This window comes from Rhopalosiphum maidis, chromosome 2 (genome assembly GCF_003676215.2).
Source record: "Rhopalosiphum maidis isolate BTI-1 chromosome 2, ASM367621v3, whole genome shotgun sequence".
In the NCBI taxonomy this organism is placed as follows: domain Eukaryota; kingdom Metazoa; phylum Arthropoda; class Insecta; order Hemiptera; family Aphididae; genus Rhopalosiphum; species Rhopalosiphum maidis.
Window position 1 is genome coordinate 55,214,241 of NC_040878.1, and position 23,674 is coordinate 55,237,914.

At 27.4% G+C, this 23,674-nt stretch overlaps 3 protein-coding genes across 3 annotated transcripts; 1 reads left to right on the forward strand and 2 right to left on the reverse strand.

Annotated features, from left to right (window-relative positions):
• Position 1: 1 nt before the first annotated feature.
• LOC113551548 (F-box/LRR-repeat protein 21) lies at positions 2-4,294 on the reverse strand. Its single transcript, XM_026953845.1, has 7 exons — positions 4,198-4,294; positions 3,892-4,130; positions 2,027-2,264; positions 1,714-1,928; positions 772-1,035; positions 485-649; positions 2-416 (listed from the first exon to the last, which is right to left on the reverse strand). The coding sequence occupies exons 1-7, from the start codon at positions 4,292-4,294 to the stop codon at positions 129-131; spliced, it is 1,506 nt and encodes a 501-aa protein (XP_026809646.1). The 3' UTR covers positions 2-128.
• A 440-nt stretch (positions 4,295-4,734) lies between these two features.
• On the reverse strand, positions 4,735-6,552 carry LOC113554085 (phosphatidylinositol-glycan biosynthesis class X protein-like). The gene is made up of 4 exons (XM_026957772.1): positions 6,201-6,552; positions 5,966-6,101; positions 5,622-5,909; positions 4,735-5,135 (listed from the first exon to the last, which is right to left on the reverse strand). The coding sequence occupies exons 1-4, from the start codon at positions 6,368-6,370 to the stop codon at positions 4,947-4,949; spliced, it is 783 nt and encodes a 260-aa protein (XP_026813573.1). The 5' UTR covers positions 6,371-6,552; the 3' UTR covers positions 4,735-4,946.
• Positions 6,553-6,758: 206 nt separating this feature from the next.
• On the forward strand, positions 6,759-20,122 carry LOC113552074 (phosphatidylinositol 4-kinase alpha). The gene is given in 37 exon segments (XM_026954745.2): positions 6,759-7,145; positions 7,249-7,462; positions 7,533-7,706; positions 7,886-8,069; positions 8,136-8,228; positions 8,297-8,474; positions 8,545-8,722; positions 8,795-9,007; positions 9,220-9,320; positions 9,456-9,583; positions 9,991-10,012; positions 10,857-11,047; positions 11,109-11,295; positions 11,366-11,460; positions 11,529-11,688; positions 11,752-11,908; positions 11,966-12,105; positions 12,166-12,578; positions 12,693-12,858; positions 12,934-13,137; positions 13,203-13,446; positions 13,530-13,687; positions 13,786-13,914; positions 13,981-14,132; positions 15,210-15,439; positions 15,634-15,926; positions 16,208-16,522; positions 16,588-16,767; positions 16,830-16,950; positions 17,013-17,156; positions 17,237-17,366; positions 17,450-17,621; positions 17,709-17,834; positions 17,997-18,119; positions 18,659-18,782; positions 19,541-19,700; positions 19,763-20,122. Coding segments are annotated over 37 exon segments (6,315 nt in total). The 5' UTR covers positions 6,759-7,055; the 3' UTR covers positions 19,989-20,122.
• Positions 20,123-23,674: the final 3,552 nt, after the last annotated feature.

The following is a 23,674-nucleotide window of genomic DNA, read 5'->3' on the forward strand; positions in this document are numbered from 1 at the left end:
ACATTGTACAATATACAATCTTAATATTTTCTAGGTTTCATTAATTTTTATTTTATAAAAAATAAAACAATTTATAAAGTCAACATACCAGATGTGTATAGATTTTACTGTTTTTAGGTATATTTTATTTATTTATAATATGTTGAATAGAGTTGCGGAGATATACGTTTAAAATCTCGATCACTAAGCATAGTCCATTTGCTTAAACCTAAAGACAATGCAATTTCTTCTTCTACTATTTCATACGATGTGCTGGACTTTTTCAACCATTGATAAAACTCGTCCGACCAATCATTTTGACGTGGCCAATCACATCGTAAGATGACGGCATTGCGTCGAACGTGTAAATATTTTAATGAATGACCATAATATGAAATCAATAACAATGTGCACGTAGATATTTTTTCTCTAATCATCTACGAGTAAAATAAAATAATAGGTCAATGGTGTGAAAAATTAATATTTTTTAAGAAAATAAACTCACTAATGTATCCAGCTTAGGACAAAGTTGGATTAGGTTAACTAAGGTTGTGTCAATTCTTTCTTTGAACGATGACGGTTGATAGAATTTTGGAAGTTCCAGGTATCCGAACGTCAGCAATCGATCAGAGTACAGTTCGATTGCTTTATTTAAAATGTCAGCGGTCATCTATATGTACATTTTTAATTTTAAATGAAACATTTTAACGTATATAAATTAGAAATGTTGATTTACACACGATACACCATAATAATATTAAACGTATGTCGTGTTAACTTTGTATTGCTAACCCGCATGTTTGGAGATTTATAAATTATACTCGAGACGGGTGAACTAGGTTGCCATAAGATCTGTCTTTCCCTGATGGATTCCACCCTGAGATGTACTTTTAACCTTGCGTTTGCCTTTACACAATGTTTCCAGTCGAACGAGTTCATGGGTTCGATTTCAATGGGCGTATAACGGTTTTGGAGTATGTGCAAGTGACTGAGTCTGATTTGACTCAACATCAACAACAAATCGCTTCCTAAATTCTGAGGACTAATTACTAATACCTATAAACAAATGTAAATCACACGGCATCTCGTTAGTCGTAACCTGTAGGCTGTAGGTATCAAGTAAGCTAAACTAAGCTTGATAACAAACAATATTGCAAGGTGGTCATTGGCGCAACTAGGTCTAATATATTAGGGCTGCAGGCCCACAAATAAATACCTAATTTAATTTACTTACTCTCATGCTTTCTAAAAAACTAGGAGGTCTGGATTATTTTCACATTAATAGTAACAACTGTACAAATAAGGATAATTTTTTGGTATATTAAAAATACTAAATAAGTTGTTTTGTCTATTTTTAATCACCAAAATAAAACTAAAATATTGGACGGTGACCGCCGCATTGCCGTTGGTCGATGCCACATGCCCGCATATTTATTCGATAAAAATATTTTTATTAAATTATACGGATATTACTAAATAAACTTTAATATTTTATATTTATACAATTTATTTTTGAATAACTCTGTTTTAATTATTGTCTACGTCATATTACATAGGATGTATTTCAAATTTTCACTATTTTATGCTTAAATTATTATTATTTGGGAGGGCTAAAATATATTTTGAGGGGTCTAAGCCCCCCCCCCCTTAGTTGCACCAATGGCAGGGCGTCACTATACTTGGAATAAAGACTTTTAAGAGTACCAAATGTTGTCAAGCTACTGCAGTTTATACCTGTAAATTAATAAAAGCTCCGGGATGGAGTAACTGACATAAGTATTTAGTAGTATTCACCAACACCAAGGTTTTCAACGTGGTGCAACAGTAGAAACACACTTGATCCAATAATGTCTGTGCGTCCTCGTTATCCAACATCAGATCTATTAACTCCAATCTCTCAAGTGACGGCAAATTTCCCATCAATCTCTTTAGCGCTTCCAAAAGCTTACCTAAATACAACTACACATCTGATCTGATCTAATACGTCTATAGTATTGAATAATAATGTTAATAAAACTTATGAAGAAAATTCACAGCGAACACAAACCTCCTGTACCATATAAAACCGATTCGTCGATACGCGACGTTGCCATGTTGCACGGGAATGTGTACTGTAAGGTGCTTATTCTTGATCCTATTCCTTGGCCATGTTCCGCGTAGAAGGATATCATGTTCATAAACTCGTACAGGTTATAAAAATTAGTGATCGGTTTGAACACCAGAACCTTAACGTAACGGCCAATGGACTGAAGGCACAATTGCACTCGTAGATGATCTAACATGTACTGTATAATAACAACAAATAAAAATATAATATCAATACGGCTTAGGTATTTGATTGGTGCTTGATTTGTACAAGAATCGTTTGTAGGTGTTAACAACATTTTCGTATAATTAAATCAGTACCTTTTTTTAGGAAAATCTATTTATTGTATTTTCTATGGACGAATGTTTAACTAAATATTTAGTACGTATGAAAAAAAGTCGAATCAACACTACTAAATCGTTAACAAAGGTATTTGAGTTTTTAAAGGTTGCTAATTTTGCTATTAGAAAGTGTTGTACCTACATGCCGTTAATTGTATTATTAAAATGTATTTCATTTTATTGTTGCATCTTGACCTACCTGCATAATCACTGGCACATGAAAAGTCATTGCAATTAATAAGCACATATATCTATAGTAAATATGTAGAAACTAGTAAAAACGTAATTACATAATTTGTAATTTTGTATAATTACTATAACACGGCGTTATAGATAGGTAAACATATACCCACCACCCCACTCAAACATATTTTACATTTACACTTTTTAACGGAAATGTTCATGTATTATATATTTATATGAGATAATTGTTAGAAAATTAATAATAAAATATTGTTATTTTAAGTTTTAATTTTGTAGAGGATTTGTCAATTTTAATTATTTACTATAGACAGCATCAAATTTTATATCTTTTAGATAAATGATCTAATAAGTAAATCTTACATGTTCATAATTTTATTTTTCTCGATCAACAAGTATGAAAATCTGATACCTGGTTTTCTTACAATATTTAAAAAATATTATAAACATGTCATACGATATATATGTAGCATATCTGAAAATATGAAACTTGAAACATTCTACTATTACTTATACCATTATTTTCTATTTAGGTTTCTATGACATTATGAAAATGGCTATTTATACCACAGACCTATTCATATCATTTTATCTGCCAATACCTATTGAAGTATGAATTAATAATAATGATATAAATAAATTATAAAATATCTTTAGTCTGATATACTGTATCTGCTCAGTCTTTTGTATACCTACAATTTATTATTGACTTCAAACTCAATATATTTATTATAGTGACTTAGTCAATGGCAAAGTACATTCAAAAGTCAAAACTTACTATAAAAATAAACAGCAGTTGCAGTTCTGATGGTTTTTTCTATGATTCTCAAATAAATAAATTAAGAAACATTAACTAAGCTACAAAATAATAACAAAAAGGAAACAGTTTTTAATTACCTATGGTTGTAACAATAAATTAAAAATTAAATGTCTGACACAATTATTCCATGTTCATACCCTAACAAATACAAACTTGTTTCTAATTAGGTATGATAATAATAATACAATTATATATTGTAAATACACATACATTTAAAATTTATTTTTATATGTTATTAATTATTATTATATTATACTTTTATGACTTAAATTATGACTATATTTATGTGAAAGTACTTACTAAATGTTGAAAACTTACCATTTAAAGACATGTAAATATCTATACATTTATACATTTTTTATAGTCTTTTTGATATAGATTTATCAACTTGATAATTGGTATAAATTACCTCTCATAGAATATAATAAGTTGTATAATTGTACTAAATAGATAAGTACACTTACCTGCCATCCTGAATAATAGTTAAATTTTCTGCGTGTGAGGGTTGTATCATCAAAAACAAATGTATGCCATGAATAAGGTAAATGAAAAACTGAATACCACAATTTGCATGTTTTTGAAGCATTATGTTTTGCTCCAATGTCTAGAAAAGAGAAAATATTTTCGAGCAACAAATCTGGTAAATTATTCCAATCCCCTTTGTACTTGACAGCGTTTCTTTCAGTCCTTGGTAATTTTACTTCTAAAAAATAATAAAGAATTCAATATTTACACTTATAAAATATTATATATTTTTAGTTTATACAAACTTTGATGTCTATTAAATATTTTATTATTCTCTTCATTTTGCAAGTCCATATTCAACGTGTTAATGTATATACATTTTAAATACCGGTAAGTGCACATACACTCAACCTGGGCCAATAATCCATTTTGGCACTAGATCAACGTGCTCTACATATGTGTATAATGCATATAGTATAGATAGTCTATATTTAACACAAACCTTTTAAAATATTTTCTGGTCTTTGCTTTATCACCATTATTCTATTTATGTTATTAAGTTCAAGCAGCTGCTATCAGAGAGACCAAGAATGAAGTTTTAAATAAATAAAACAAAGTAATTCAAAGGTATTTTATTTAAAGTAAAAGTCAGAAGTCAATAAAACTCAATATAAATAATAATAAATTAGATTAGAATAAAATTAAATCATAGGAACTTATTGTATATAAAAAAATTTTTATTATACATTAACAATTTTTTGACTAAATTTAAATTGTCTAAAACATTATAATGTATTATAATATATGCTATTTAATAAATTATTTCTGAATTTTAAGGAACGTGTAACATAAAATTTAACCAAACAACTAGGAATTTAAAAAATGTGTGATACATGCAATTAATTTATTACACAATTTTATAAATCTGGAGGGATTTAAAATATATAAATCAGTTTAAACATAAACAACACACAATAAATAGGTAGTCTTAAAAAGTAGTCTCTTTAAATATTTTCTTGCTAATGAGCTTACAGCCAGTATTCTTATGATTAGTTTAACATTTAACAGGTGAAAGTCTGATAACAAAATTATCTGGTGACGGAGTAGCCATTAAACGGCGTAGAATGTAATATGTACCCAACAATACAGAACCATGTGTAATGATACTCACCCATGGCAAATTATTGGTATCACCCACTGGTACATACATTACCACATCTTTGTTAACTTTTACATAACTGGCCTATAACATAAAATAATATATGCATATGTTATATAGAATTATAAACAAATATCCACAATAAAGTACTTTTGTTAACACAATGCACCTATTAGTTTCATTAATTTTGATTCTTTTCTATAATGAAACATAAGGGATGGTTCAACACTAGTGGATTGGTTGTAAACACGATTACTATCTTTAATCGTGGTTGTAAATCAGCAGGTTCACTATACCATGCTAAGTTAAATATATATATATATATATATATGTTCTACTTATAATCGTTTTTATATACATAATAATTTAAATATAGAAGTTAAAAATTATTTTGGAATATTATTATTTATTAAATTAAACCATAAAATTCTGTTTTAATTAACTTATTAGAGATTTGAGTTTAACAAACCTTTATAGTATTTACTCAATGTGTATTATTTTAATGATTGATAGAAATTTTTTTTTACATAATATGATTTATATTAAATTATAAATTATTTAAATACTTACAGGAATCCATTCACCAGAATTGAGTGGAAATTGTTTCCAATTAGAATTTCTTGGTCCTTTACACAAGTATAACATTTGAACATCAGAATAAGCATCACCAAATCGAACCTCTTTGTAACGACTATCTTCAGCAGCTTTTTGATATCTTAAATGAATGGGGAATTCTGTTTCTATCAATTTATTTGCTGTGTCTGGAAGTGTATAATTGACAACATAGAGAACAAATGGATCAGATTTATGAGCAGGTGTTTCTACGTCAATAAATTTGTTGTCAACATAAAATTCCACCTGAAGAAATAGTAATATTAGCATACTGTTAAGTAAATGCTAAATGAATTACTAACTTTGCGATTTAAGGCAATGGTAGCCAACTCATATTTGTCCACATAGATATCAGCTGGAAAATCATAGCGCAATGTAACTGCACAATCTCTACGATTTGATGTTTCATAGTCGGCTGTTATGGTTGTATGGAGAACTCTGTAATCAGAAATAGTTAAAGATAAACAATTTAAGGACAATTGCATACTACATTTCATTAAAATTGCAATTATAAAGTATTAAATTCTAGATCCCTACCTGTGATAACCTTCATTTTTTACTTGAAGATTAATGTTTCCCGAATGAATTGTCAAGTAATGCGTTGAATCTTGACCGCCTGTAAACCCATAGTACGATACAACAGATGTGACAAATATTAACGAATAAAGAGCAAACAGAATAATCTTAGTTTTCATGCTTAAACCCATTGTGTGTGATAACTTAATATATTTTAATAAATGTTATTCTATACTATTATATATATAATCAAATAATCAACTGTTTAATTTGTGAAACTCGATAATCAGAATAACATTATTGTTGTTAAATTGAATAATACATAATATAATAAACAACAATTTTTTTTTAGTTGTTCGGAATACAAAAATATTATAATGGAATGATAGGACATAGGACAGGTAGCTGCCGCTGTTAAGTCAACGATAGAGACCTGATAATTATTATTATCTATGGCCAGCAATCGCCGTGATATCACCACAGAACATTACAACCACGGTTTTGTAGTTATCTTTTATTATGATAAGATAATTTTAGATAAGATAAATCCTTATTGACTTTTTGGTTGCGAATCGCGATAATCGAGTTATTCAAGCAGTAAAATGTGAAAATGTAAGACGATAAATACCTTATAGCTAATACCTACCTATTACTCAATACTCGGCCACTCGGGAGAATTATAATTTCATGTTTACATTTTGACGAGGTCGTCAACTTTAATGATTACATACATTAAAAATTAATTTCATCTATGCTCTACCATTATTTAATATGATGGATATTTGTCGATTAATTAATTAATAATTATACGTTAAACTGATGTAGTCAAGTTTTATTTTTAATTAAAAAACAGTATTGTGTATAAATTTGCACACAATGGCTACTGATGAAAAAAATTTCTTTCAAAAAACTATCCAGCATTTGGCTCGATCTTTGGCTTCTCAAAAGGATATACCATGGGAAAAAGTAAATTCATTGCTTAATTATTTTGGAAAATAAAAACTGAAAATCTATTAAATATTATAAGAATATCTATTAATTATTGGAAAAATTGTATAATTGTTGATAGATTCAAACATTATATGCATTATGTCCACAAGAAGGTCATCAAGGGGTATTCAAGATGGATCAAAGAGGCCAAGATTCTATAATAGCGTTGGGAATATATCTCCTGGAGTCAAACTTTCAGCATGTCGATCACATACTACCTTACTTATTAAAGTTGTTAAATGGTTTAGGGAAAATGCAGTGGGTAGATGAGATCAAGTACTTTCCTAGAGAGAGTAAGTTTTTATTTATGGTAGATAAATTATGATTTTTTTAAATTTTTTATTTCTACTCTGTTGTTTGTAGGAATACCAGTTGCTGAAAGAATGAGTTTTTGTCTTAATACATTATTAACAGATATTGCAACTCGTTATCCAGTTTCTAGAGAAAAAATAATTGAGGCACAGATTAAATGTCTTAGTAAACTGTCCAATATTATTCGATCAGCTAAATCTGACAAGCTAAATGATATAACTAAAAGTATGTTTTATTAGATATATGATAATATATTAATATATATACTCTCAGAATGTGTAGAAAGGTTGACAATGTTTTATACTTTAATACAATAAATTTCAAACATTTTCAAAATCTCAAATGTATTATGAATAACTTAAATAGAATTTAATAAATATTATAATATATAATTGTAATTTTAGCAACATTGTGTAAAGCTACCATTCCATGTTTTATTGGCTTGGCCAGATCAATGGGAAGAGCAACTTTGAGCGACCCTCCACTGTTATGTCGTTTATTTCCAAAACCTAGTGCTCCTATTCAACAAACTCCAGTCCCTATTCCTGATTTAAACATACAAAAAAAGAAAAGTTTCTCAAACTTTCGGTAATATTTTTTGTATTAGTCTATTTAATATGATAACAATGTATTTTAAAAAGTTATTTATTTCAGCTCTATCATTCCTCGATCTTTATCATTAAATTTAAATTTAGCTTCACTAGATGTTATGACATTAAGTTCACTGGATCCAATGAATGATCTCAAGTAAATAATTCTCTATCTAAATGTATCAGAACTTTTTAAGTTAATGATATTTTTGGTTTTGAATATAGTAATAGAATGATTTACAAATCAGAATGCAAACTGGGTTCCCAAGCACCAAACAATATGTCTAATTACTTTTTCTTTAAGTACGGATCTAGTTTTAACCAATTTCCATATACAAGATTCACTGACTCATCTATTGATCATAAATCATCAACGTTAATGTTTCCCTTGGGTCATTTACAAGTGAGCTAATATTAATAATATAAATGTTATTTGTTTTATTGCTTTATTTATAATCAAAAATTGTTTATAGACTGTTTTATCGATTGCAAAAAAAATTCTTACCTCTGACGTTTTGGGATTTGTGGATAGTTTAGCTCTTGAATTTCATATATCTGGTGAAAGTAAAACATTTTGCTATCGAAGTTTTAGTGAAATATTAAATTTAGTTATTGCTTCATTATTGAGAGAATTACTTCAATATCAACAAGGTAAAAGTATATTTAAATTTACTATTTTATTGCATATTTCTGAAATATAACTTAAATTAATATTTGTTCTAGATTTACCATTACCATTTACAAAAGACGTTCAAGAGTTTATAAAAGATCTGTTCCTAAATGGTCAAACTGAGTTACAATCTGGTGTATTACAAGATACATCTGAACGTGAAGATAAAGAGTCACATTTAACAACAATAAATAAATTTAAAATAAATGTTTTAGCTAATGCAGCTTGTGTAGATTTATTGGTTTGGGCTACAAGGGATGAATCTGGTAAGTTTTTAAAATTAACAAAATAAAATATAAATATGAATTGTAATAAACTATGGTAAATATTAATAATTTAATATATTATTATCCTAATATTTTCCATGATTAAGAAATTATTTCTTTTAATACTTATTTTATCTAATTAAAGTTTATAATTTTAAATTTCAATGTACAAATTGTTTGTAGTTTCTAAAAATATGTATCACTAATTCTAGGTGCTGATAATTTATGTGGTCGTTTAATGGAAAAAATTAATTCAAGTAATAATGTAAAACAAGCATTAGCACATATGCCATTGATTTTAGTTTGTATGGAGGTATTCATATTTTATTTGTAATCCAAGTTTACTTTATAATACATGTAGTAAATTTAACTAAATGTGCAAACACAAAATAAATTTAAATTAACATTAGTTAACACACTTATAATTTTGTAAATATATCATTTTCAGGGTTTAGGTAAATTATCTGAGAAATTTCCAAGTATAGCCAGTACCTGCATTCAATGTCTTCGTGATTTTCTTGTTCAACCATCTCCAATTTTATCAAAATTAAATAAATTTCACTCTGAAAAACAAACGCCTAAAGGATTAACTATTACAGGTAAGAAAGAAAATACATACTTTATATACTGATACCTATCATATATGACCCTGGAATCATTTTATTGGTATGGAATTTAAATGTTCTAGGTTTTTAAATGATTATACTATACATTAGAGATTAGACCAGTGTTTCTTAACTTCTTTTACTCGTGGAACCTTTGTAGGAGCTTGAACGTTTTGTGGAACCCCTGTATAATTGTTGGGGCTTTTTTATGTTCAAGTCATAATTCAAATCAAATATATAATTAATTAATTAATAATTTCCCAAATTTCTCACGGAACCCTTAGGTTCCGCGGAACACCAGTTGGGAAACACTGGATTAGACAACAGTTAGACTCATCCTTATGTATGATTCTGTCTTATGTAATCCTTACTCAATAGCATATCGCCAGTAAATAGTAATGTTCATCGTAAATTTCTTAGCTTTGTTAGGATAAAACAAAATATTATCCATCCTCTTCAAGACTACAACCTAGTACTTCATAATTTGAAATTCCTATTTCTTGTCAATTGGATGACTTACCCATGACAATCTCTCTACAGAACCTCATTATGGTACAATTGATTTTTTCTCTCTTTTTAATAATGTTAATTTAGAGGTCCTGCTGCCCTACCCTGAACACTGCCTTTTTACCATTTATTTGTTTTCTACAGATTACCTAAATAATGAACCTTTAACTCACTACACGAGACAGGCCAATTTAGACATCTACTATTTTATTTATCTGTGGTATATTTTAACTTTACTATTAATTGTATGTTTTTTTTTATGCAAAAATTTTAAATACCAAATAATAGCTATATTTTCACGTATGCCAGGGGTCTTCAACCTTCTTATACAGCGAGCCATGTTTTATTTGTTTAAATCTCGCGGGCCGCATTCATAGTAAAAACGTGTATTTTATACAAATATGACATATGAAATTAAAACTTTTACACATAAACGAGTATTATGATCGTTTACTATCTAACTGGCAATAGTCAACATTTATATCTCGATAGGTAATTTAGTTTATCATATTGCATATTTCCGATAGCGATGGCTTAGCCATTATACTTTTATTGAAATAGAAAAGATACATACTAAATTTAAAATGCGATTGCAAGCCACGGGATGAAGTCTCCTGATGTATGTATATTATGAATTTTATTGTTAATTCATACTTTTCAATCTTGGAAAATCATATGTTAAATAATTCATAATATGGTAAAGAATTCCATTTATGTCTTTTGTTTTATATTTTCAGTTAATGGTGTTAATGAGGTAAAACCAATATCATCATGATCATGTTGAATCACAGTTTGAAAGACTCAGAAATTCATCAATTGAAAATCTTTGTATTGCATTAAGAGCAGCATATACATTAGATCCTTTTTGTGTACCAGCACTTTTAGCATCCTTATCTAATCGCTTGTATACTGCTGAAAAATCTAAAAAGTAATTGTTTTTTTCTTTATATATATATATTAATTATTATGATTATGATTTCCCATTTTAGTGATTCATCGTTAATTCAAGCAAATACTATAGTGATGTTAGGACATATTGCAGTTAGTTTAAGAGATACTGCAAAAACTTCAGATACTATTTTGCAATTTTTCCAACAACGATTTTGCCGTGTTCCTAGTTCTATTGATGTACTTATTGTTGATCAGCTTGGATGTATGATTATTGCAAAGTGTGATGTAAGAATTATATTATTTTACCAACCAAATTATTAGATTTTTAATTAAGTGCTCATTTTTAATATTTTAGATGAATGTTTATGAAGAAATAATGCGTATGTTTTCGACGATTACTGTAGAAGCTGGTAATGCTTTATACAGTCATGATCAATCAAATCAATACAGGTATTTTTAATTCTTAAGCGTACTATTCATTTTTAAAATCTTTGCTAACTTAAAAAATTGTTATTAAGACATGTTTCAGGAGCAGTTATTAATGCTTTGGCTAATATTGCTGCTAATATTAAAGGCGATAATGAAATGAATGAACTTCTTGTTAGATTATTAGAATTGTTTGTACAGCTTGGTCTTGAAGGAAAACGAGCTTCAGAAAAAGCACCAGTAGCTAATAAAGTAAATAATTTTTATAATAATATTAATACAATTTATTAAGGAATACATTTTCAATTATTATAGGCTTCTAGTAGTGCTGGGAATTTAGGAATGTTAATTCCAGTAATCGCAGTACTTATACGCCGCTTACCAGCTATTATACAGCCTAAACCAAGATTGCATAAATTGTTTAGAGATTTTTGGTTATACTGTGTAGTTATGGGATTTACAAATGACTCTGGTATGAACAAGTTTTAATTATAAGAAGTGTGTATCTTATTTATTTTCATATTTTTAGGGTTATGGCCAAGTGAATGGTATGATGGCGTTAAAGAAATTGCTATTAAGTCACCTTGTCTTGTTACACAAACTTCAACTAGATCTCAAATGCGAGAGCTGCAGTATACTTCTGCTGTTAGGAATGAAAGTGTTTCTTTGGTAAGTTAGTTCTTTTTCTTTTTAAAAATAGATAAACTCTGAAATATAATATATATTTAGAATCAGCTTCAAGAACTTAAGTCTCAAATTCTTCAACATCTTAATCCAGCTCCACCTGAAGTTACTGCAGCTGTAAATAAATTATCATTTGCACAGGCAACCTACCTGTTATCAGTATATTATTTAGAGACTATGCGCATACAGAACTCAAATGATCCAAGCCTACAGCCAATTTTTGATTACTTATCTGATTATGCTATCCAGAAAGATAAGACAGGATTATGGCACTGTGTCTCTAGTGTTGGGGATAAAGTATTTTCATTATTTTTAAATGCCATGTCTATACAAGCAAAAGATGAAACAAGGGAAAAAAAATTGGAGTACCATGCTCAATTATTATTGGTCAATTTTAACCACATACATAAATTGATTCAATGTGTTGCAGACAAATGGCTTTCTGGACTTGTTAGCAAGTATGTTTTTGTGTAATATGAAAATATTTATGCTTGATGTATTTAAATGTTTGTAATTTTTATTAAAATAAACTAAACTAAAAACTTTAAATAAGATTTAACTAAATTTTATAGGTTCCCACATTTATTATGGAATCAACGTGTACTCTGGACTATGTGTGATATACTTCAAGTCTTATCTTATTCTCTAGAATTGAATCCTAACAATGAGACACCTTGTATTCAAATACCGTCTTCTCCGTTTACACTCATATTAATGGATACACTTGAAGCAAGAGAAGTAATTTAGAAATAAAAAAAAATATATGTATAATATATATTAAAAAACAAATTGTGTACATTCAATTTATTTCAGAGTACTACTAATGACTTTGCAGCAAGGTCTTTAGGTTTCATCCAAGAAGCGATGAAATGGGCTCCTAGTGCGACTAGATCACATCTTCAACATTATTTAACTCAAATCCCCAGTTCATCATATTGGCATCATTCAGGGCTATCATTAGCTACAGAAAGTGTCTTGCAGAGTAGTGGCTTAAATTTTCATGCTGCACCATTATCGGTACAAATTTACATAAATATGATAATAAAAATATATATTTTAATATAATTATATTTGTTTTTTAGAAAATGACCCTGGATAAAAGACCACGTTGTGTGAAAACTGATTCTTCCCTATACATTACAACTTTAGGTTTAAGAAGTCATTTTGCAGGTATTGTGTCAGGAATGATTTCAGCTTATGAAAATAGCCCTGAACAGTTAGTGGATAATGTAATTGCAAAAGTTTGGAGTGCTTGTAATAATGACATTAACGATATGCATCATAATGCACTATGGACTGCTACAGCTTTACTTATATCAATTTCTGGTATTTTATTTTTTGTAACATTGTAATATTAATAATAGGTATATTTGTCACTTAAAAATATTAATTTTTATTTGACTACTTAGGATGTACTAGAAAATTGTTGCACGTTGTTGCATGGTCTCAAGTAATGTTATTCACTACCAAAGCAATGAGAACTGCAGTTGAATGTTGGCAATGGCTAACTACTTCCCGACCAGATTTGGAATTACAATTTTTACAAGAAATGTTTGCTGCTTGGCAGGTATATATATTATATGACTAACATTTTAGTTACATAGTAGATTTTTAAATAGACTATTCATATTAAATTTCTTTTTTTTTTATATGTATATTATATAGTATACAATTGATAGCCGTATTGGTTTATTCGCAAAAGATATAGAACAAGTTAGTCCACTTGCAGTATATGAAGGATGTACTCTGGAACCTAATCCTCATTTTGTTAAACCTCATGATGTTTGGGTTCAAGTAAGACTTTTTTTTTTTTAAATATTAAAATTTTTTTAACTTAAAATTTGTTGGAAATATTTTCAGTATATATCTGAAGTGGTTGACAATGTGAAGTCTTGTAGTCAAGAAAAGGTAGAAATGTTAGCTATGATGTTACACCGATCATTACCTATGAGTGTTGGAACTTCTGATGCATTCATTAGTCGTCATATAGATGCTATTGGAACGAGATTTAGGTAAAATTGTGGCAAATAAAATTTAACGTTAAATTATTTTATTTTTATATTAAAATTATGTATTTTAATGTCTTTAAAATCATAAGTAGGGCTCAGGACTTGTTGCACTTAAGATTATTGAAATATACAGTCAAAATCATCAAAATATGCAGCTAATTTTTATTTTATTTTTGAAAAACGTATAAAGTATATTATTAATTATTATTATAAAAATAATTTTTACATGGGTTACTCATCTAGTCATCTGTATCGTAATAAATCCATTGGTAGAAAAAATATTTTTTCCGAATTTGGAAATACATTGATTAATTCTACAATTTATTTTGGGCATTTTTAAATACAAATTTATTGTAAAAAAAAATGGCACAGTTATTAAGAGATAATTTCATGTTTATAAAAATATAGAAATATGCTAAAAATTGCTCAAATATTTTGCAAATATTTGCAAAAATATGCAAATTAAAACTTAGTATTTAATTTCATAATTTCATAAAACAAATTTATAACTCATCTAGAGTAGACTAAGACCACTACAAAAAAACATACAAATGCAAGAATTCCCAAACCCTAATCATAAGGTAATTGAGAATTCAAAAAAATAGCTAATTATTAAGCATAGTGTCAAAATAGAGTAGTAACATATTATTTTTATAGCTGAAAAAATATGCATAATACTCTTATAAAATAACTAGTAACTAGTAAGCCTATAGCTATTGTGTGTACAGAGTAATGTATCTGATTTTTCAGTAGATCTAGAATATATTATGGTTATAGAATACTACGTCTACAATACTGATTTGTGATTATTCAAGAAAATAGTCTCCACTACAATTTTCTAAAAAGTGTTGAGACAAGTTCTAAACTTTATTTTTAAACAGCTATTTACAAAACCAAACTAATAGTACATATGAAATTTATATGATAAAAAATTATTTTGGTTTTGGTTAACCAGAATATTTTATTATTATTTTTTTTGAGTTTTTAAGGATTTGGATTAATTTTGGTATAAACTTGCTTTTTTTTATATAATTCACTGCAACATTAATATTGTAATTTATATTTTTTTCAATATTTTAGATTATTACAATGTGGATTAACATTGTTGCAAGGAGACGTATTACCAAAGTCATTGGGAAAAAACATACTTCGAGAAAGAGTATACTGTGCTTGCTTTGATACTTTTACAACACCCGTTCAATGTCCAACTCAACGTGGCTCAGAATTACGAGATGATATACTTGCTCTTACTAAATTCTGGCAGACAATGCATTCGGATAAGAAATATTTAATGGCCAGTGTTATTGGTGGTATGTATTTAATCGAACATGTTTTATTTTGTTAAGTTTTCCTTTGGTTTCAATATTACTATTTTATTATTTAAAAACAGAGAATAAGACCTTATATAAGTATATTATAAGTTTAAAATTTTAAAGAAACTATAAGTTAATTTTATATTCCTTATATAGTGTAGTAATGTTTTTGTAAATTATTATAATTCTAGATTTTGATCTTCAAGGAGGTTCTTTGCAAACTCCTAGCAATACAATTTATGACCATCAATTAACAATTTCATCTCTAAATGAATTAACGGTATCCAGTATTGGTGCTGTTTCTGGAAATTCTGGTACATCTCAAGGCTGGATGAACACTGTACCATTATCATCATCTGCAACAAATACATTGAACAAACGTACAGCCAATAATTTAAGAATGAAACGACAAAATGGCAATGCCAATCAAGATTTATACGTTAAAGACTATATAAAAAAACGAATTCTCATATTAGATCTTTTGGTAAAAATTTATTATGTATTAAGAAATTAATTAATTTTTTAAACTTATGGTTGTGTATAAAAATATATTAAATTTATATAAAGTAACTAAAAACTATTGGTCACAACGTATATAAAAATATTGCATCATATGATAATATGAAGAAAAATATATAGGGTGGGCCACCGTATTTTATTTATTATCTTAAGGGAAAATAGGAAAATGTAGATGCCCACTTTATATTATATTAGTTACCTTTTTATTTTATAATAAGAAAAATTTAACACAATATTTATTTATAGGCTGTTCAAATCGAATTTTTGAGTACATGGCAAAACCCTGCTAATCTATCTGAACTTAGTGTGCCTGGAGAAGATATGGTAGCTTCTTGGAAGTCCAAAACTGTTCCTGATAAGTCCTTACGTGAAAATACAAGACTTGCATGGGAAATTAGTCCTGCTCTTTGTGTATTCTTACCAGTTAGATTAAAAAATGCTGACTGTATTGTTAAAGAGGTATGCAGAATGGTTAGGGCCAGTCCAATGGTTGTTTCACATATACCTGAAGCCTTACAATATTTGGTGACCACTGAGACTCTTTTAAGTGATGCTCCTGAAGTATGTATTTACAAGGAATTTTTATCAAGTTTTACATTTTGATTTATTTGATTAAAATATTTCAGCTCGTCTATATGTTGACATGGGCAAGGGTTACTCCTGTCCAAGCATTATCATATTTTTCTAGACAATATCCACCACATCCAATATCTGCACAATATGCAGTCCGTGTTCTAGCCAGTTATCCAGCTGATGCAGTGTTGTTTTACATTCCACAATTAGTGCAAACTCTTCGCCATGATACAGTATGGAATTTATATACTTTAATACTGTCATTTTATACTCATTATATGTTTTAAAATATCAGATGGGTTATGTTTTGGAGTTCATCAAATCTATTTCATTACGGTCCCAAGTAGTTGCTCATCAACTAATCTGGAATATGAAGACAAATATGTACATAGATGAAGAAATGCAACACAAAGATAGTATGAACATTTAAATAACTAATATTATTAAATTATTAATTTTTTTATTTGTTTCTTTTTAGCTGCTCTTTATGATACATTAGATACATTAACTAATGCAATAGTTGATTGCTTATCAGGTCCTGCTAAAAAGTTTTATGAACGTGAATTTGACTTTTTTTCTAAGATTACTGATATTTCTGGCAAGATAAGGCCTTTTCCTAAAGGTAAATTTAATTATTAATAAAGGTTAATTATTATTTATTTAGTATAAAATATTGTTAATATTTTAAAACATAAATTCCAGGACCTGAACGTAAACATGCATGTTTAGAAGCGCTTAGCAAAATTGAAGTTCAAGCAGGATGTTATTTACCTTCAAATCCTGAGGCAATGGTTATTGATATTGACTATAACAGTGGCACTCCAATGCAAAGGTTTATAATTATATTCCATCATAAATAATCCTTACTTTCCTAATATTTGAATAATGAACTAAAAATAATATAAAATGTTTTAGTGCTGCCAAAGCTCCATATTTAGCTCGTTTTAGAGTGAGAAAATGTGGTATAAATGAATTAGAACAAACTGCAATGGCTATATCTAATCAACAAACTTCTGGTAATACTGAAAAAATTGTTGATACATCTTCTATGATGGGCTTAGATACATGGCAGGCAGCAATATTCAAAGTAATCTTATATTATTATTGTTTTTATTATTTAGTAACTATTTGTAAAGCAATATATGTATTTAATGAATATGTTAAATTATTTTAGGTTGGAGATGATGTACGCCAAGATATGTTGGCTCTTCAAGTAATCAGTATTTTTAAGAATGTATTCCAACAAGTTGGATTAGATTTATTTTTGTTCCCATATCGAGTAGTTGCTACTGCACCTGGTGTAAGGAATATTTAACATTGTATTTATTATTTTTGTATTTTAATGACATGTTGCTAAATCACAAACTATTAAAAATTGCAATTTATAGTCAAAGACAGTGCCTAGTAACAATTAAGTAAAATCTTCAAGTTTCTACATTAAGTATATTTTTGATTATTTTAGTGTGGTGTGATAGAATGTGTTCCAAACGCGAAATCAAGAGATCAATTAGGTCGTCAAACTGATTACGGAATGTATGAATATTTCATCAAAACTTATGGTGACGAAAACACAAAAGAATTCCAGGTATAATCCCAAGTTTATATTACTGTGATTAATACAGTGATATCATGTAAACTATTTTATTAATTATTATGTAATTTTAAATCTAAAATGCTCATAAAAAATTAATTTGGTTTTCCGGTAGAATTATTTTTTATGTATAGATTGAAAAACTTAATCCTTTTATTACATTTTCAAATCTTCTCAAGTATAAAACAAAAAAAAAATGTTAGACGTTTATAACGTTTATAATATCTTATATTAAAATGTTGGTACTAGATTTTTGATATTTTTTAATTAAACAATTAACAAACTATGGGGAGCTTTGTATCATATTTTTAAGCATTTCTACCCAGCTAATAATTTTTATCGAAATTTATAGGAATTTTTTTTTTTTACCCCACCAAAATAACTAAATCTGATTTGTTACCCCTATTTTTACCGCAAAAATGTTGATAAAAAAATAAAAATAAAAATATCTCATGATAAAATCAATACATTCATCGCTTCTTCCCTCTATTCATAATCTAAAATTAATTAATACATTTTTTTTTTTTTTTTAGAACGCTCGACGCAATTTTGTCAGATCGATGGCAGCTTATAGTGTTATTGGATTTTTGTTGCAAATAAAAGACAGGCATAATGGAAATATAATGTTGGATACTGATGGGCATATTATACATATTGGTTAGTTTAACTTATAATTAGGGCTCGAGTGCTCGGGATTTATAGCATTTGCTTATTTTTATGGATTGACTTTAAATGTAGCAGAGTGCTATGGAAGTGTATGTCATGTTACAACACGATCAATTATGAAATTTGAAAGTGTTTTTTTTGTTTTTTTCAACAATTTTTTAAAAAGATACTTATTTCCAGTTTTCCTGATTATTTTTGCTTTTTGACCAGTTTTTCTACTTTTTATAGTTTTTTCAGAAAATCCCTTGGAAAATCTATAAACAATAAGACAAAATGTCTCAAAAGTGAAGCTTCTGAAAAATTTATTTATTTATTTTTATTTTTTAGTTAAAAACTTTTCCTAATCATTTTGTTTCAATATTTTTTGTAATCTTTAATTATATCATTTTTAGCACATTTACAAATTATGTCTAGTACCTTCTTTATAATGTAAAATTTTTTTTTTTTTGATTAAATATTATTGCTCAAATTTAAGTTTTTTAAATGCTTATTTGAGAGCTTATAATGATTTATTAAGCGCTTATTTTAATGATTTTAAGTACTATAAATCTCAAGCCCTGCTTATAATGTTTAAATTTATAGTCCATAATGAACAAATTTGTATTATTAGTTTCTAGTTAATTTGGTTTTGGATTTTTTTTATTTCTAATTGAAAAAAGATAAATACAATATTATTTATTATGACTGGATATTAGATATTTATATTTAATGTATTATTATTATTTTGAAATTCTATTAACTTATTTCAGATTTTGGATTCATGTTTGAGTCGTCGCCTGGGGGTAATTTAGGTTTTGAACCAGACATTAAACTCACTGATGAAATGGTGATGGTAATGGGCGGAAAAATTGATGCTCCACCTTTTCGATGGTTTACTGAATTATGTGTTCAAGCTTACTTGGCCGTCAGGTACCTAAGATAATACAACATAATAAATATCTTATCATTAAATTATTCTCTTTTTGTTACAGACCTTATAAGGAAGCGATTATATCATTAGTTTCTCTAATGCTAGATACAGGACTACCTTGTTTCCGTGGTCAAACAATTAAACTGTTACGAGCCAGATTTGCACCTCAATCAACTGATCGCGAGGCTGCAGTGTACATGATGAGTGTCATTCATAAGTCTTTCCTCAACTTTAGAACAATTGCATATGATTACTTACAACTTTATCAAAATCAAATTCCATGCTAAAGTGATTATTTTACCTAACTCTCGTTTGTTATTTATTTTAGCCTTTTTGTGCTATTGTTAATAGTTAATTTAAATGTCATTAGACCATGAAATTATTTTATTTTGTATTTTGTAATCTAGTATTATTTTTATCTTTGGTATTATGGAATTAGCAAATGGTTTATTTATATCTGGAATGTTTAATAAATATCTACTCGTATGAGTTGTAGTTACCAAATATTGGTTTAATAATTATCTATTAATATCTATAAACTATAAAAAAAACATACCGTCTTTTCTTAGAATAATTATTAAGGTTAAAAAACTTGAACATTCAATAAAGGTTCCTCATAAGTTTTTATTAATTGAGTTAAATGAGGGCAAAATGAGTTGAGCGTTAATTCATAAATAATTTGAATAAGCGTTTTTTTTTTAAGCGAATTTCGTAAAAATCGTAAATATTGTAGGAAATTATTTTGTAGTTAAAATTTAAAAAATGTTTAATACTTATGCGTATAATTTATAAATTTAATACAAATTTGTATGACTTTTCAATATATATAAAAAAAATTCCATCAGAAAGTCAAATTAGTGAGTATAATGCTTCTTTAAGTTCAAAATTTTACGACATTAACATAATAACTATTTTTCTCAAACCGTTTTGATTATTTTGTTATAATTTTAAAACAAATAACTGTAGACCTATGAATTTAGTAGTGAAGTGTTAAGGGTACATGTTAGCATTTTCTAAACATAGTCTAATTTTAAAAATCTGAGTTATTTATATAAATTTGGAATTTAAAATATTTTTTAACTATAAATAGCGATAAAAAATTATTCATCACGCAAAAATTCTTGAATATTTAATACTAGTTTTCACATACATTTTTTACATGTACATAAAAATATTAAAAATACATAGGCACAATTGAATTTATTTTGTATTTGAAGTTAAAATGTTGACGAAATTATACATATTTAAACTATGAACAACAATATTATAATTTTACGAGTTAATTTATTATTTATAGATTTTTTTCATAATTTAAAAATATTCGCGGGGACTTAACTTTTTTTTATACATTTTTTTTTTTAGATATTACTCATTTATACCGTGCACCTATTATGCATATATACTGTTTTACGGTAAGGTTGTTTTGTCTCCAAAGTTAATAACAATATTATTTGGTATAAATAATATATATTATTATAAAAATTTTAATATTTATACCTATGTTAAATGCAATATTTTTTGAAAAAATTAAATCAACTTAAAGTAATACTAATACTAAAAATTAAAATAAATTACTGTATATCAATATCAAAATTCATATAATGGAATATCACCAAGTGATATAGGTGACATATACCGTCTGCTTTCAATCGTTTTTCTTGTATTTAAATGTATTCGGATTTTATCTTAGCCATAACAGCGATCCAATCAACATCTAATATACAGCTTTTCATTTTTAAAATAAATATTACTATTTTCTAGAAGTTTTGAAGATATGATGCTGTGTAAATAGAATGAAGCATCAAAAAAATTATTACCGAATATACTCATCAGTGGTGGATTTTCAAAAAAATTTTGGAAAAATAAAAATAATACGTATTTCAAAGAAATTATTTACATAAAAAAAGTATTAATTATATTTCTTTATATATTATAATAATGTAATTCATATTAATAATTTAAATTTAAAGTTTAATAGACGCGCTTGGATTTATTAAAACTTCTAAAAAATCAGTAGCATCAAGAAGACATTTTTTGTGATATTCTAAGAATGATTGTTTAGTTGATCTTATACAATTTTTTAAAACAAGACTTTCTATAACACTTGATAGTTGACCACCTTGAAATTTCAAAAACTCTAGACATATAGACATAATAATAACTATAATAATTTTTTGTTACCACGATGAATAAATAGTAGTATTGATTTTTCAAAAAACAATGCCACATGGCATCACATCTTCGTGGACGACAAAACAATATTGGTCGACGTATACGGAATTTACAAATAGTCCACATTCTTTGGTTAAAAAGAACAACAGAAAATCAATTAATTGAAATTGCAAATTTAAGACATCAGGTGTCAAACACACGTCATGCAAATGAAAGTCAAAAGCAACGTAACGAACGGTTTCGAGCTAATGCATTGGGACAAAGGCTTGCTGCAATAGTACATCGTGCATCGGCACTTGGCACGGTGCATCATTTCTCTGCCTTACATTGGAATATACGAGCCGCGGACATCGACGATGAGATAGTATTTTAAATGAGACATTATAGTTGCAGTATTCTGAGGAGTATATTCATTGGCGGGATGCTATAAATCGAACTTATAATAAAATTATTATCAACAACATCGGCACCGCATATAATAATATTCTTATATCGTTATATTGGTGATCCGCGTCATATGAAAGAATATATTATTATTAAAGCTCCGTGATTTCCGTGTTCACGTATGGTAGACCAGATTTATTCACCAGAAATCTAAACTGGCATGAATTAAAATTTCATTAATAGCCATGATACCTATTATTGCACGTGTCTTCAAAAAAAAAAAAATTAAAACGGTAATTTTCTCTAATTAATTCTATTCTGTTGAATGACTAAAATGAGATTTGCCACGTATAGATGAATATTAAAATATTAAAAAAATATTTAAATATAACATCCTAAGAGTTTGGCAGAAGCTTTTTGTGGTAGTGCGATGTGGAGCAAAGTCCTTAGTTATTTATATTACTTTTCTTGTAAGTTTTTATGAGATGTATTTATTTTACAACAACATAATATATGATATGTTCAGAACAGTACGATGACTAAGGCTATTGTATCAATTGGATATTTTGAAATTAGTTCGTTCACTAACCTGCATTAGTTCTAGTATTACTGTATTAGTCAGAGTACGATTAAGTCTATGTTAATAAAATAATTAAAAATCATTTATACATTATTACGAAACATAGCACAAGCACAGCAAACGTACAATTAAAAATGTATTATAATTTATATATCATTAATCAAATATTTATATATCAAAAAATCTATTATTATTATTGCTATATTACATAATATAAATATTATATTTATATTTTACACACACAGCTTGTAATATATAATATCCTTACATTTTACATAATATGTATATGGTATTTCTATCATACTTATAATTATATTATTGGCACGAGCGGTAAATTAATTTATAATTAAAATAAAAAATATTTTAACTCTTTTTGTAATATCTACTCATTGATTGTAGGGGGGAATTGTTATTTGATTAGGCGTATATTTGCATTTTATATTATAATATATGTAATATGTATAATGTATAATATATGATATATCTATATAGTTTGATTACAAATTGAGATTTCACAAATATAGGTACAGGTACTTATATGTAATATGTGTTATATGCTTGAAAGAAAAACTATTCGGAATAACATTATAATAATATTAGCTATTGAATAATTTGCATAAACATTTGTTCAGACGTTACGTGTTAATAATATTGCAAAGATTTGAAACAGCAGAAAGACCGGTGGCTATTCGCATTATAGTCTGATCTACAATAAAAGCCGTGTGTGATTAAATTCTAATGATTGCGACGGCTTGACTGAAAATAATAAAATAAATGTATTCATTTATTTTTAAGTACCTACTTTGGCTACTTATCGATCTCCCTCTTAAATCAATC

Coding starts and splice junctions, on each gene's coding strand:
- LOC113551548 (XM_026953845.1), bottom strand. CDS start 4,294: ATGTGCACTTACCGGTATTTAAAATGTATATACATTAACACGTTGAAT. Junction 4,131..4,197: donor AATATTTAATAGACATCAAA/GTTTGTATAAAC, acceptor ATTATTTTTTAG/AAGTAAAATTACCAAGGACT. Junction 1,036..1,713: donor GAGCTTTTATTAATTTACAG/GTATAAACTGCA, acceptor ATTTGTTTATAG/GTATTAGTAATTAGTCCTCA.
- LOC113554085 (XM_026957772.1), bottom strand. CDS start 6,370: ATGGGTTTAAGCATGAAAACTAAGATTATTCTGTTTGCTCTTTATTCG. Junction 6,102..6,200: donor AAAAATGAAGGTTATCACAG/GTAGGGATCTAG, acceptor TTCTGATTACAG/AGTTCTCCATACAACCATAA. Junction 5,910..5,965: donor CCATTGCCTTAAATCGCAAA/GTTAGTAATTCA, acceptor CTATTTCTTCAG/GTGGAATTTTATGTTGACAA.